General features: G+C 36.1%; 1 protein-coding gene across 1 annotated transcript in view; it reads left to right on the top strand.

The window, feature by feature from the left end:
• DDX10 (DEAD-box helicase 10) overlaps positions 1-16,819 on the top strand; it is a 281,378-nt gene that overhangs the window by 237,933 nt on the left and 26,626 nt on the right. The window contains exon 17 of the mRNA XM_065881843.1: positions 8,252-8,388. Coding sequence (XP_065737915.1) covers positions 8,252-8,388 — 137 coding nt within the window. The remainder of the gene's footprint in view (positions 1-8,251; positions 8,389-16,819) is intronic.

Genomic DNA, 16,819 nt, shown 5'->3' with positions numbered 1-16,819 from the left:
ACACGGGCCTCTCACTGTTGTGGCCTCTCCCGTTGCGGAGCACAGGGTCCGGACGCGCAGGCTCAGCGGCCATGGCTCACGGGCCCAGCCGCTCCGCGGCATGTGGGATCTTCCCGGACCGGGGCACGAACCCGTGTCCCCTGCATCGGCAGGCGGACTCTCAACCACTGCGCCAGCAGGGAAGCCTGTGCTCATTCAATTTTAACATTAGAATTTCATTCTTGTTTTTGCTTTTGCTGTAGTTGTGAATGCTCTCAGAAAGAAAAACAGATAAGGGAAATATAGCATGTGTAGAAGCATACTTAAGCACATGTTTATACCTCTTTTAGAGAAAAAATGAGGTATACAAGTTATATTCTGTTGCCTGTCTACCAGAGGAATTTTATACAATATTCTAAAGTTTTAAACTTCTCAGAAATAAGACCCTAACTCATTCATTTTTGCATACTCATTATGGGCTAAATGTACTAAGCACTCAGCAAATGATTATTAATTCAACTTGAAGGGAGTGCTTGAGGTTTCTATATTTTTTGAATGAAATTCAAATTCATGTAATGGTCATGAATTTGATCATACATAAGTCCATATGTATAGAAATAACTAGATTCTTTGTGTATGTGTAAACCCTCAGTGTGTATACAGACTCTTACATGAAGTTTTCTTGCATGATTCTCTAGAGGGAATTTTAAACATAACTTATTTGTTATTTTATAGGCGTATTGCACATTTCATTTTTCTTTACTGACTACTCATTTGTTTTCCCATTAAGGTGCTGATTGCATATTTTCAAAGCATCTGCAATTAATTAAAATCTTTACAAGCTTCCTTAAACCTAAATACTGTAAATTTTATACTTGAGAAATCTGAGATGGAAATTAAGTGGTTGACAGTTATTAATAAAAATCTTATGATCAGATCTAAATTTCATGTGATCGGATTTCTAGTGTTAAACCCTTATCAATAATAAGTACTTATATATTTTTTATTTTTTATACTCAGTATTTAATAAATAATAAATATTTCATAGTATTGTATTCCACTTTAATATTTTCACATTAAATATCTATTTATCAAATATTTGAGAACCTGCTCTGTGCTTTATGACTACAGTAGTGAGCAATGTTAAAAAATGTTTAAAGAAGATAATTTAGGTGATACAAACTTTAACATTTCATGAAGTGGACAGTTTCCTTTTGGGGAACTGCAAAATGGGGCAGAAGGCAGGAGGCTTTTATAGGATAAAGAATAAAGAACAAAGAAGAGAAAAATTGAAGATATCTGATTGATTGGGGCCACATTAATCAACCTTGTTTGGAGTGAGAAGACCCAGAGTTGGCTTTTGGGGATTTGCTGACAGGACATACAGCATTTCTGGTCAAGTGGACATTTATAGGGACACGGAAGTTGTCTAAGTTTTGGTTTGCTGATGTGGCACCCCAGGCAGGAGCAGCTCCATCTTAGCCCTAGAAATCTATTTCAGTAATGATAACAGGACCTGGCCTCTACTTTCATGAAACTTACTGCCTAGGAAAGGATGCAGACATTAAACAAAAATGAATTCACTCTAGGTATAGCACTGAAGAGAAATCTACAGGATGTTTTACTAAGGGAGTGATGTTTAGAAATGTTTAATCTGAGACGTGATTACTTGAAGTTAACCAGGTTTGGTATAATAAGAATACATATTTCGTCTTTGTCCCTGGTTTCTGACAATGAAGTCAGAGGTTTTAACCCATGGAATTTCCTGAGTGATGGAAGTGTTTCATTGTTCATAAGAAGCCCCTGTTCAACACAGTTGAATTTATGCTAATGAGGTGACTCAGGGTGGGATGTCTAGATAGCTTCAGGGTGGGGACTGGTCACCAGAAAGACTAAGCGTGTGATTAGCCCCATCCCCCTTCCTGGGAGGAGGTTGGGCCTGGAAATTGAGTTATAAGAACTCTTTAACAAGATTCTGAGACCTTCCAGATTGGTGAATGTGTTGATGTGCTGGGAAGGTGACCCTCCTGTAGAAGACATGGAAACTCTGCACCCCATCCCCACTGCATACCTCATCCTGTGCATCTCTTCCATCTGGCTGTTCCTAAGTTATACCCTTTAAATAAATAAACTGGTAATCATAAGTAAAGCACTTTCCTGAGTTCTAGAGAATTATCAAACCTGAGGAGGGGGTCGTGAGAATCCCTGAATTTGTAGTCGGCCAGGTAGAATGGCAAGTAGCTTGGTGACTGCATTTTGCAGCTGGCATCTGAAGTATGGAGTCTTGTGGGACTGAGCCCTTTACCCCTGGGGTCTGTGCTAACTCTGCATAGTGTCGGAATTAAATTGAATTGATAGACACTCATTTGACTTTGAAGACTTAGTGTTGAAGAGAAACCACATGTTTGGTGTCAGAAAACACTACAAACCAGGCAAAAGGAAGTAGAAGAAGATTCCAGTAGAGAAGTAGCAGTAATGCAGACTCTGAGGTGGGAAGGGGCTTGACTTGTTCCAGAATCTTGAAAGTGTGGCTTCAAAGCTTGTAAGCAGGTGATAGACATGATCAGATTTGAAACTTATTTTAAAAAATTCTAATGACAACACAGAGAATTGGAGTGATCAGAAGAAGAATGGTTGCAGGGAGACTCATTAGGAAGGTGGTACAGTATTCCACACAACAGAGAAGAGAGGCTTGGGAGCAAAGGTCATGAAAGTGGGGATGGTCACATACAAGGTGACACAGAAAGCACCCCCATATGTTTTATGAAGCTTATAAAATATTATTGATTCTGAAGAAATAATTGTACAAGTAGCAAATTCAAAGCTTTAATGGTGAAAGTTGAGATTCAGGATGATGTAGAAGACCTAGCATATGTACATATTTGTGTGACCTTGTTAAGCTATTTAGTCATCTGACTCACATTTTCTCAATTTTGAAAATGGGAACAATAATTCTTTTTCTTCCTACTTCATAGAGTTTGAAGATGAAGTAAGATAATGTATGTGAGAGCACTTCATAAATTTGTTGTAGAAGAATGCTACTTCTCATCTGTATTTCTTCTCATCATCAAAACTGAAAGCAAAATAAAAGCTAGCTGGGTTACATTTCTTTTTTGGATATTTTCATCTGCCCTACTTAATAACTGAGTCTTCCAAGTGTGTATTTTAGGAAAAGTATTCCTATTTTAGGTGAAATATTTTTCTCAGAGGTTCTGAAACTGTATTTCAGGAACAGCCAGTTCATAGAGGTGACCCTGATCTCTTAGTGTGTATGAACTACTTTTTTTTTTTTAATTTCTCAGAGCCTTAAGACAGGAGTGCGGGTGTGACCATAGGGCTGGGAGGGTAGAGAAAAATGAGAGAATGATTAGTCAGTGAGGGAGGAGTGGTTTCATCTTCCAATCTGGAAGTACCTGAAGAGAAAGAGGCATGTTGACAGCCAGGATCCATAAATTGAAGGCTGCATTCTGCCAGATGTTAAGCATTTAGCAGGGTTAGTGGAGTCGCTTCATTCGTTAGTGACTGCTCTGCAGAAATAGAAGAACATGGCTTTCATTTTAGTGCTTATGTGGATAACTATCCTAGAACAGTTCATTTTATCATCAGGGCAGGGACTCTGTCCTATTCACTGCTATATCCCCAGTACCTCGTAGTATGTCTGTCACATGTCTCCTTAATAAAAACTTATTGAAGGAAGGCATTTTTGTAAAGCATCTTCATAATACTTATTAAACTTTCTTAGACCACGTTTATCATGTACAACTATGCTTATGAACATAATGATTCTCTGAAATGTACCATATACCCATGTAGTCCACAGAGTCTAGTTGGTTCTCCCTCCTTGACATCTCTCATACCTGTTCCCCACTTCCATCTCCACTGCCACTTCCTTCATTGAATCCCTTTCCTCATCTGGATTATTGTAGTTTTTAAACTGATATCCTACCTTCAAATCTTATACCCTCCAACGACCCTTCCCATTGCTGCCAGGGTGCAGCATCTGTAAGATACAAGTTCAGTCTTCTGCTAAAATACTTAAATGGTTCCCTTTTACTTAGAGCAGTGAGTTTCCAGCCATGATGTTCTAACACACTGATATGTCACAATCATTTGGAAGGTGACAGGTAGTATTTGGAAGGTGATAGGTACCTCATAGTATTTGTGCTGTCCCTCATGAAAATGAGTCCAGAAAGAGATAAAAGTGAGGATGGTGCCATATTTATAATTAGCTTTTAAATGGTTCATGAAATCACAAGGATAGAGAGAGACAGAGCAGCTAAAATGTCCAATGTCCATTTTCTTTACCACCTTACCTAACTAGAAAGAGCATACTTCTAACCTAGACCTTGCCAGAATGATAAACTCAGTACTTTTCTCCAGAATGTTTTCATTATGGCAATACCCTCTTTACTTGGTGATTTTTATTTATACTTTGTGTTTATTGTAGGTGATAGTGTTTTTTAAATTTTTTAATAGATTAAAGGCATTAATAGAGGCACATTGTACTTTTTAATACAGATATTGTACATTTTTATAGTTATATGTTTCTAACCCTTCAAAGAATGGACTAAAAGACAAAAAAGCTCAATATGAAAATGTCTTTCTCCATCATCTCTACCGTTTTAGTAGGTTGAAATTGTGTTTCTGAAAGGAGTGATTGCCAACTTAAATTTGTTTGTCATTGTCATGAATTGAGGAGTATAATGCAGCACAGACAATATGGTATGGCATCAACAGTGGGATCATCTTACAGATCAGGAAATAGCCAAGACCTGAATGTTGTCAATTACAAGAAAGTCATAGTAATACAAATCCAGATAATGTTTTATCCATTTAAAAGTAAGTTTTCATCATTTTGAATTTGTATTTTCCTTCAAATAGATAAACATGTACAGTGGAATATTGAGTTAAGGTGTTTATACTAACTCCCTTTCTAATTTATTTTGTATTGTACTTATTTTGTGAACGCTACTTGCTTTATAGTAAATGTTAAAGGAGCATATTAAATGATTCTAGGTGTTAAAATACAATTAATTCAAGTATTCTGCTTGACATATCAGAGTACAGATCTCAGAGCCAACAGAGCAACTGGAGATTAGGGGAAAACCCAAGAAGCAAGGAAATCACAGAGAGGGGAGCCCAACTCTGCCTAAATCCTTGGCTGAGTGTCACATTTCACAGGCTGAGGGAAGACTCATAGGAAACCAGGCTAAAAAAAAGCAGTTGGAAGTCATAAGAACAAAACAGAGATGAGATATAAGTAGCTGAGTACCATGGGTTAGAGAGAATTTGCAGTTTGAATCCAGGCAAGGTAATTGTCTATTAGAATAGAAATCTAATAATCCTCAGAAAAACCTAACAGAATTAAGTTTTTCTGTAATATATTATCTAAAGTATCTAGTTTTCTACAAAAATATGAAACATGTAGTGAAGCAGGAAATTGTGATCCATGGCCAAGAAAAAGTAGTCAATAGAAACTCTTGTTAGCCCAGATTTGAATTTATCATAGATTTCAATGTAGCTATTTTAAGTATGTTAAAAGAATTAAAGGAAAATATCGGTATGTAAATAAACAGATAGGTAGCCTCCCCAGAGCAATGGAAACTATATTTAAACAAGACAAAAACAAATGTGGTATTAGACCTGCCTGAAAGCACAATTACTGTAAAATTTTTGCCAGGCAGGCTGAAAAACAGTTTGGAATTGTCAGAAGAAAGCAACAGCAAACCCGAGGACCCAGTAGAAATAACCCTGTGCAAAGAACAGAAAGAAAAAAGATTGCAGAAAAATGAACAAAACTAAGAGAACTGTGAAGTAGTCCATTATACATGTTCTTGCAATCATGGAAGGAATGGTAAGAAAGAGGCATAAAAATATTTGAAGAAATCATAGCCAGAGACTTCCCAAATTTACTGAAAAGCATTGATAGATCCAAGAAGCTTGCAGAGCCCCAAGAAAGACAAATACAAAGAAAACCATTCTTAGGCACATCATAGTCTAACTGCTATATGATAAAGAGAAAATTTTGAAATCAGCCAGAGGAAAACAACACTTATTGCTACACTTCAAAGAAAAAACTGAAATTATTTCTCGCTGATGAAAAAATTCAAGCTTCTAAGAAAAAATTAGAATTTTAGAAAACTTATATCCACCAGTAGCTTCCCAATACTTTGAAAGACATTTAAAATATTATTGACCATGATATTAAGAAATATGATTTTAAAAAATATTATATAATGAAATGTGTTAATATTTGAAGATCCATATAAAGAAGATATGCATAATTTAGTGAACCAGTATTTTCCACATGACTGGTGCACAGTGTTGTGAAATCATTCACTGGTAAAAGATCCATTCAAAGTGCAAAGTAGACCAATGGATTTTAATGAAACAGAGTACAGAAAGTTTATTGATAATGGCTTCAGATTCCACATTGTAACTACTTTTTAAGAAACTTCCACTCATCAGTGTTTATTGTAGTATCAAAGGAGAGTAACTGCACTTCTCTAAAAAGGCTGGTAAATTACTTTTCCCTTTTCCAACTACCTATCTCTGAGAGACTGGATTTTCTTCGTATGTTTCAACCAGAACAATATATTGAATGCAGAAGCAGATATGAGCATCAAGTTATCTTCTTCTGAGCCAGACATTAAAGAAATTTGTAAAAATGTAAAACAGAGCCCTTTTATTTTGGAAATAGTCGCTATTTTCATAAAAACACTATTTATGTTACCATATATATGTTAATATATAATAATGTAGTGTTTATTATTACTTTTAAATTAATGAATTTTTTAAAATTCTAAGTTTCAACTTCTAATACATTAAATGGCAATAGATATAATCCACCTTAACAGGAGCTCTTTGGAGTCCTTTATATATTTAAATGTATAGGTGCCGGGACCAAAAAAGCTTGAGAATTACTTTGGTAATTCTCTGGCTCCACCTTTAGATAACAGATTCCTTTGAGAGCACCAGACTGGAAAATTGGAAATACCTTGTAGCTTGGGAGATTAGTGTTCTTCAGTATATGATGACATTCAATTTTTGTTGACATCCTTGATTATTTTCAAATGGACCGTATAGTAGTATGCTGTTGAGTTGTACTGCTTACTGCCTCTGATGGCAGCCTTTTCTTCTTCCCTTCTGATATTTGTTTCCAGACCTTTTATTTTTAGCAGGGAATTTTACCAAGAAAGCAATAAAGGACTTTTGCAGTAGTGACTAATCCTTATTTTCTTTACTTCTTCCTTCTTTGGCCATGTTTAGAGGTTATCAAGGGAGAGCTGTACAAAGAATGTAAGCAGACTTCAGTAGAGGGCTGCACAGTCAATTGCTATGCTATGCTGAGTTGTTATTCAGTTTCTGGGAAACAGCACTAATCATTTGAAATCAAAGAATCATTGAAGTTTGTCTTATATGGTGTGAAAAAGAATTAAAAAGTGGGAAACTAAGAGAAATTCATCCAGAATTGTTTTTTAGTCCTGCTTACTGCTTATAATCTGTTAAATGCGTGTGACAATGTTTGTTTGTATTTCTTATCTACCAGGTGACAAAACCAATCTGCCAGAAATAAACTTGTTATAAGGGATGTTCATTACATAAATGTGTAGTAAATTTATTTTAACATTGCATTACTTTGTTCTCACAAAACAAAAGTAAAAAAGCCTAAATAGCTACCTACTTGCATGAAACTGGATAGTTCCCAACTTTCTGTATCTTGGTATTCTATCTTATTTTTTAATTGTTCTTAGTGACTTTGTACTTAATTCGAATTTAGAAGGCCCTTCACTATTAATGAGCTAATACAGATCTGATTGTTGTTTTAAGATTTATCGCGGTCAAAAAATTATCAGACAGATATTTCTGTACTCTCTCGTCTGGCCTCTTACATTTTTACCTAATATTTTTGGTAGTTTTGAAACTTGCGTAGTGGACAAGAGCACTAAAACAAATTTATTTTACACTTTATTTCTTTGATAGTTGAGTTACATGGAAGTAATTAAACTGTCAAATTTGTCCCATATTGTGTTTAAGGGACTTAATAGTGATTTACTTTTTGAACCATATTTTGTTTTACTTTTGAAATGACATGGGTTTTCTTTCTCAGTGCAAATGATTATGGTTCTGAAAGTCACATAGAGGCTTTTGCCAGAATAAAAGGCTTCTAACTTGAGGATCTCAGTTAGGGATATTTATTTGGGGCTAGAAATAAGACCTGATTATTTATGAGCTGTTTTTTTAAACGACAATTTCCCTTGCCTTTTCTTAGGCTAAAGTTGAAGAAGAAGCCTTTCTGGATTGGAGTGATGATGATAATGATGGATTTGATCCAAGCACACTTCCAGATCCAGATAAGTACAGAAGCTCCGAAGAATCAGATAATGAAGATATGGAAAACAAAATTAGGTATGTTTCTACCATTGGTGGCATTAAGAATATGGGTCTTCTCCTTTTAATAACTCCAAAAGATGTGTGGAGACAAACATCTCATGCTCTTCTCGTCATTTTAGGGGCCCTTCTACTGTTTCTGTTAATTCCTGTTAACAGATATATGGATGATATGAGAGTTGTATCTTTTTCTTGGTCTATTCTCTTCTTGTCTCTCTCTTTCTGAATCTTTTATGCTTAAGTATTTGATGCACTAGGGTATATTTAGTGCAAACAGAGGTAAGATTTTATTTTGATTCACTGTTGAGATTGTTGTTAAAAATTATTTCTGAATTTTTTTAAAAGGGCAGTTATACTTTCACATTCTTTGATGTAAAATTAAGTAAGAAACACATAAAATAATGGAAAACTCGTACATAAACAGCCTTTGACAAATTCTCTCAATTTAGAATCTGTTCATTTTAATGTGGACTTACTTGCTGCCATGCCCAAAATAGATGAAATGTAATGAATTGAATGACTTGCTCAGCACTTGTTTTCAGAGTACTATGTATTAGATTAAATTGAGATTCTGTTGATTTAAAAGTTGAGAATATTGAACTGCATGGTTCATGACTGAACTAAATCAATGAGCCTATTTAGGCACAAGGGGGAGGTACTAATGATGGATGAAGTTAATATGGTTGAAAGGGAGAGGAAGCTTGTTGGAACCCCTAAAGTTGCTAGTCTGAAAAGTTTGGAGTTGAAAAAATAGGCCACAGAGAGCTATAATCCAGTTTTAACTAAGAGCATTATAAAAAGGTCTCAAAAAGATTATCCCCTTAAGAGAAAAATGCTATAGAGAGATCATTTCAGAGTTACTCTTTATTTTAATATTGTGCTCATTTAAACATAGTATTATTTTATAATAGTGAAAATGACTTATCCAAAATGCAGTCTTCCCATGTGATGCCAGAAACTTGAGACATTTGCTATTGGACAACTAGGTAATGGACATAATAGATTTACTACCACAAGAAGCACCACAGGTGAAAATAATTTATTAGGATTTAGAAAAATATTTAAATGATAAGGGTTAAATAATTTAGGTCCAGGGCATAATTCTAATCTTTAGAAATTGACCTCTAAGAGTAAATATGCATATTCTACTTCAGACATGTCCAGACCTTGATGAGCTGTCAGTATGGTTGTTTGTTGCCCTTTTTATTCTTATATAAATGTCCCTGTTTCAGAGTAGTTTATGGGATCTCCATTTTGATAGATGTGATCTAACTTAACACGTATAACTTTATATCATTAACTTCTAAATGCTCTGTGTAATTTTACTTTCTGAAGGGAACTTTAATTGGTTCTTACAGTTTGTTATTTGGCCATATTTTCCACATCTGTCTAACATACCTTTAAAACATAGAGCCAACCTTTGAAATCACTGGTAAGATGTCAGCAATCTTTCTGTATCTGATTCATAAGGATTTTTGTCTAACATTTTTCATGATAGTTTCTGGGTCATCCTTAATCTATGTACAGCAGACATTTCATTTCATTCTTTTGGCATCTCTTACCCTCATAGTGACATTTCCCTACTACCACGTAGTTAATATGACTTGTTCTCAAATAGTTTCACGTTTCATCCTCTTAATGAGCTTGTAAATGCTTTGTAGCTAGAAAATACGTCTTTTTATACCAATACTTTCAGCTCCAGCCTTTACTCATCTCCCCAGCATTAATGTCATAGGCACAGAAAAAGGCCCTAAAATACTTGTGTTGATTAATAGATTTATGAAGGAGATTTATAGAGTAAAGAGAGAAGCATAATGATAAGCAACTATATAATTGGTCCTAATAGCTTAAATGATACCAGAGATGACAGAATAGATGGTTGGAGAACTGGAAGAATCCAAGTTCTGGTAGTGTAATGGTGATGCACAAGATGGTAGTAATACCTTGAGAGATGCCAAAGCATCTTAACTCAGTGACAAGCATTCAGATGGGAAATATTTAAGCATTACATGAAAATTAAAATAGTTTTAAGTTAAGGCATAACTGATAACTATATTAGCAGAGATTGAAAGGAATTGATAAACTTGTCTTAGGCTGAAGAAAAATTATCTTGTTGTTGAAAAGAATATCAACAAGGGCTTTATTCCTTTAGTACATTTAGGGGCTTCCTAGCAGTTTTGTCTTTGTATGAGCACAGTGATTATCTAGTCCAACCCCCTCCTCTTATAGATGAAAAAGCCACAGCTTCGAGGGATAAAATCATTTGTCTGTGATCACAATACAAGTTAGGGACAGGTCAGTGTGATCTCCCTGAATCAAATTGAACCTCTGGTTCTAATACTCCAGACAAGTTGGAATTACTATGGCATTAGGAGAGGTAGCTCAGGAAAACTACCTCAAGACAAATTTAATGTTATTTGGCTGAAGACCTGATCCGTGGACTAACCATAGGATAGATTTGACTGGACCATGGTTGCCCTACCTCAGCATTATTGGCATTCTGGCCCAGATGATTTTTTGTTTTGGAGAGTTTGAGGTGGTTGTAGACTGTTTAGCATCATCCTCTACCACTAGCACCTCCCCAGTTGGGATAACCAGAAGTATCTTCAGACATTGCCAGGTATCCTTTGGGGAGCAAAATCTCTCACAGTTGAGAACCAATGGACTAGACCCAGGATGGCAGAATGTATTACTAGTGCTTAATTGCCCCATCCCTCATCCAGGATAGGCTTTGTCTGTATTCCTTTCCATTTAGTCCTAGCAGTCCTTCTCAAACAGGGTCCATCAATCAATCGGGATTGGTACACAAGATAAAACCTGTTTTCCATTCCTGGACTAGAAGGTAGGATTTAGGGTAAGTTACAAGTAATAGTCTACATGTGAAATTTCTATTTATACTCTAATTTTCCCTTCTCTCTTGAAATTACCTCAGTGGCAATGAATAAAGATATATGTAAACTAAAACCACATTGTTTTGGATAAGAAGAGGCATTCACAAGTAAATTTATGTACACTAGAATTTTGACTGTAGTAATTACTTCTGCTGTGTATAATAATAGCGCCAATTCTATCTTCCTATATTGTTCCAGTTCTGCTACATCTTTTTTTCTTTGCCTCTCATGGACATGACCGAATGCTAAGATTTTGTGATGTTAGCTTTAGAGGATCCTCCTGGCTTGTTCACAGGTTTTATTTGGTGCACTGTTTCTGGCTTCTGCTCAATAATTGTAGGACAGCTAGTGTTCCAGCCTCTTGGTCATCCTCACTCTGCCAGTAGGTTATTCTCTGGATATTAATTTAGCATTTTCAGATATGAGTTTGTATGGGACTGGTTATGCCAATTAGAAAGTGGCTATTAGTCCCAAACTAACTAGTATGAGCTAATTTCTTTGAACGTTTCCTTTCTATGTCTCTTTTTCCTTCACTTTGGTGACACCCGTAGATATTCAGCACAGTTAACACATTTGTCTCTCTACATGGAAAGACACTTAGTCAGTAGGAAATAGGCAAAGGATAGCCAGATTTAGTGGAGAACGACTGAACTTGGGGTCAGTAATTCCTCCTCAGGGAGGTCTGATAGGATTTTAAAGAGTTTGTACCTCTGTCCTCCTCCTCAGCTCAGTATATAGCCACAGTGGAATTTAAACCCTCCTTAACCCTCTGTAGAATTATCAGAATTGTCATCTCTAACACTGAGATTCAAGAGGTTCTCATATATAAGATCCAACTTCTTTAAGTTAGCATGACAAAAAGAGATACCTTGCTTATAATATGGTCCCAGGGACAATGAAAATTATATGACCCTGAGTTCCTTTTAAGGAACTTTAAGAATGCTGCCATTAATAGCTCCATTTATCCTTAGAAACAGAGCTATGAAATAAGGGGAGTGGGTAATCTACCCATCGTACAGAAGGAATGTTAGCTGGTTAGTCAGCAGCAGATGCCTGAATTCCATTGGAAGCTCTAAGCTTTTGTGCGCTATTTTTGAAAGTAGGTATAGAAGGGAGAGCTTGCTTTGATGCTCTCTGCTTTCTTTTCTCATCTTCTTCCATCTTACAAATTGGTCCATGCTGTGTTTTACTCTGTGGTTTTCATTTCTGATTCCTTCTACGGAACTAACATAGGTAGAGTTAATACAAGATATTGGGATTTGTTGTTATTATTATTGTTATTAAAATAGACAGAAAATTTAGTAGGAAACCTAGCTCTTTGTTGCAGTGGACTTTGTGACATCAGAGAATTCATTGGTCTGCAGGGAACTACACAGAATCGTGTGTTCTTGTCTCCAGTGAGTTTTGATATAGACTTTCATACCTTTTGAGGACATAAGACCTCGAATATTGCATGTAATTATCTTTGTGCTCATAAGTGATTTTTCATTTCTTAATCTCCCAAATAGTCCATATAGTAGAGTTATACTGCTTTCACAATAAACATATTTGACTAGCTTCTATATGTGATGCCAAGAGCTGGAGAAGCAACTTTCTGCATTATTTAAATCACATTCTGATTATTTAAGAGTTAAAAAATATCTACTTGATCTGTAGTCTCTGGCTTCTTGTCACATTTCCTCCATCCATTCTTTCAACTAAGAATTTTTTTAGTACCTATCCTGTGCCAGGCATAGTGCAGGTACAGAGGATAAAACATTAAGCAAGAAAAATACCTTTCCTGCTTTCACAGAACTTTTAGTTCAGTGGAGGTTACAGATGGATAAACAAGCAATTACAAAACAACATGGTGGTTAAGTACTGTGATTTGTGCACTCGGGGAGGTGATGGGGAGAGGGATGGATGAGCACGTAAGTGATGGGCCTAACACTTGGGCTTGGCAAACCAGAAACAGCTTCCTGAAGGGAGTGATGGCTAAGCTAAACCTGAAGTAAGTTTAAGTTGTAAGAGAGCAGGGAGAAGGGTAAATTGCCCTTCTAAAGAATATGGCCTTTGAAGTGAGACAAGTGTCTAACCATATTCCAGTTAAACTCTTCTTTCAATAAAAGTGTTCCTTTTAGCTGTGCCTCACAAGCTGAGAGAGATTTGGTCCTGAACATGTAATCTAAGATTAATTTTTGTATATCTAGTAGCATTCATTATGTTTGGATTATGGCCATCTTCATGTGAATTGCTAATGATGTGAAAATTTGCGAAGTATTGAATATGATGAAAAAGAAGCAACTGGATGTTCCAGATATTCATTATCCAGTCAAATTAAGTTTTTAATATTTATCATCTTAACCTTTTTCAAGCAAAAAAGGGAAAGAAAAAGGTTGTGGTTAGACTGTTACTGAGTTATATCAATCTTTTCTTCACAGAACACGGTCTCTGAGTAAGATTGCTTTATAAAGAATTGTTATATGGTGGGGTATTTGATAGGTTATTCTAGGTGGTATAAGACCACTCACGTGTAATTTGTACTGAGACTGTTGGCATAATTTAGACATGAAAAGCTCTATATGGATTGGTACCTTTTCCTGTACAGGGTAAATTTTCACATCTAATATAATTAGCTGTTCTTTTTGCCTAGCCTGACACAGCTCTGAATCAAAAGGCTGATCAAGGATTTTTGTCTGGTTTTCCATTTGTTTGGGGGTTTTGTTTTGTTTTAAAAATCTGTTTTATACTAGTTTTCTGTTTTTGAGTGAACTTGCCCATGTATCATGTATCTCTTACATGAAGGAGATGAACCACTTTAATCTGTATGGTTTCTCCTAGTGTTCTGTGACAACTCTTCAGTAAATTTTGCCCAGCAACTACTCTTCTATGACTTTACAGTCAGCTTTGTAATACATGGAAGGCTTTTCACCTGGAAAAGAAATATGTATGCATTAAAGATAAACTTGGGGGGAAGGAAAATTCCCAGAAAGCATTTTCCTTTCTTAACTGGTTTTGGTTGGGGCTGAGTATGATACATTATGTATTTTATATTAATTGGTGGCATAGTTGGCACTAAATATAGGGGATAATTTTTTAAGGGGATTTTTTTTACTCAGAGTCTAGGTGATTGTTAAATAGGATTGGGTATAGTTTTCACTTACTTGAACCAGTGTTCATTGGTGAATCTAGTTGTGGGTGGTAGATACGGAAAGAAGTTGGCTCAGGTCAGTGATATATTGACTTTATTGTGTGCCTGCCATTCTTTCCTTTTATTTTTTTTTAACTTCAGGAGATTATCTCTGATTCCAATATGCCTAGCAGCTTTCAAGAGTAAATCTCAATCACCTCTTCTTCTTTGTGAAATACAAAGTTCATGACCTATCAAAGTTCATAAAGCTTTTATCAGCACTTAACATGAATTGTGAATAACAAGAAGAGTTAATTTACTTGACTTTCTTTAAAGTGTGTTCCTTTTGTCTTTCTCCCTTTTGCCATTGCCCTAAAACAAAACAAAAGCATATCCTGTGTGATGTGAAGCATGAATGGACAAACTTCCAAGGCAGATTGTTGGGGTAGCAGGGAGGGGGGAGTGGGGAAGGTGGGAGAGGAGTGGGAAGGCAGTATTATTTGTCTTGGGACTCTTAGGGGAAAGGTTGCTACCTATTGAGGAAGGAAGGCATTATTTTCTGGGGTGAGGGTTGGGATGGGGAAAACACATTTTGAGAAATTTGAGGTTTAGGAAGCTCTCAGCTTGACCTTACTTGCAGTCTCAGGTTTTGCCCTGTGCTTTCTACCCCTCTGTCATTTAGCCACCCATTGAATAACTGTCACTCAGTGACAGTGGTGGGTTTGTCATGTTTTAGAAATACTAGGATCTCTAAGAAGATGGATGAATGGCTCAGGATGCTATGAGGCCAAGGTGAACCACCTAGTAGGTTCACCTAGTACATGAAACATCTAGTAGGGTTCTCTTGGCTGCTGCCCTGATTATGGTGCATGTTGACTTTGCTTTCACCGAAAAGACTGTTGAAAATGATACTTTTCAGGACCATCCTTGAGAATGACACCACCCTTTTTTTTTTTACTTCACATTGCTTCATGTAGAATGCATTAATACCTAATGACTATATTATGTTATTTAGTTATGTCATAATTTCTTTATCCATTCCTCTTTTAGAATTTTAGGTCATACTCATGCTTAGTTGTTTGGTTTTGTTTTCTTTTGTTTTTGCTATTATAAGTAATTCTTTAATGGATAACTTTGTTGAACATTGGGTTTTCTTTCTCTTGAAATCATTTGAAGGACTAATGAAGAGTTAGTCTAAACTGTAAAACTTAATTTTGCCAGATAGCTAGAACACTGGGGACATGATTGGGTAGGTGATGATCTTGAATATTAAAAACTAATCAGTGGAAGTAGTTTGAGGAAAAAAGCTGTTGTGCTTTTGGGGAGCAGAAATATTTTACATACAGATTAGTAGCAAGAAAAATCCGTAACATAAACCCAACTTGTATGAGTGTTTAAATATTTTTTTTAATCTGGGAGAAGAGAAATCATGTGTCTTCTAAATTACTGCAGAGGAGAAGTTCTTAACCTGAACTCTATGGATGAACTTTAGGGGAATCTCAAACATCTTGAAATTGTATGCAAAATGATGGTTTGGGTGTGCATGTAGCAGACACTCCCGTGCCTTTATCTGGAAAAAGTGTCACGAATTTTCATCAGATTCTTAAGTGGGCTTATAAACCAAAAAAATAGAGATTGGGGGAGCCAGAACTTTTTCCCCATCCCAAATGATGTTTGTGTTTTTTAGAAGGAAACACGTACATGGATCAATAGTGTGATTGCAGTCCCTTGTGTACTGTTGCCTTCTCACAGTCCCCAACCTTTTCGGATTATTAGAATTCTGATCAAAGAGGATATCATCTGCTCTTGCAGTTATGTTTGTAATGAATGCTGAGCCAGTCAATCTTTTCTTTGACTAAATTGTTTTTACAGATCCGTTTCTAGTACCGAGCAGCTAGAAAAGAGACATTAAGGACATGATACATTTTCAGTTCCATTTCTATATGCAATAGCCCTCACCATCAGAAGGGAACTGGGCAGATTTTATGGAATGTACTGCAGTAATTAATCTTCATTAGGACTGTTGCCATGGCCTTGTAAATGAAAATTTATGATGAGGGGAAAGTCTTTGGCACAACGTATTTGAATACCAGAGTGCCAGTACTTAAGGGTAGGTATAGAGATCTCTGAGAATTTTTTTTAACGATCCCAAGGTCATTAATTATTAGCTTAAAATTCTTTAAGAAAAAGTCCAAGCTACATTTACTGATATGAATGCAAGAAGGAGAGTTTATACAATAGGGGCACAAACTGGACATGCAGATGCTGAACTCTTGGTAGCTTTCCACACACAGTTTGGCAGCATGTTGTAAAAGGACACCCAAGGGTTTCTGTGTGAGTGAATACTCCGCTCTCCACCTCAGTCCTCAGCTTCCTTGCAGCTAGCTCAGCCTGCAATTTCACCTGATTTCTTTCCTTTGCATTCCAAAAAAGAATGAGAAAACAGCAT

This window comes from Phocoena phocoena, chromosome 8 (genome assembly GCF_963924675.1).
Source record: "Phocoena phocoena chromosome 8, mPhoPho1.1, whole genome shotgun sequence".
In the NCBI taxonomy this organism is placed as follows: domain Eukaryota; kingdom Metazoa; phylum Chordata; class Mammalia; order Artiodactyla; family Phocoenidae; genus Phocoena; species Phocoena phocoena.
This window is presented reverse-complemented; position numbering and strand designations above follow the sequence as displayed.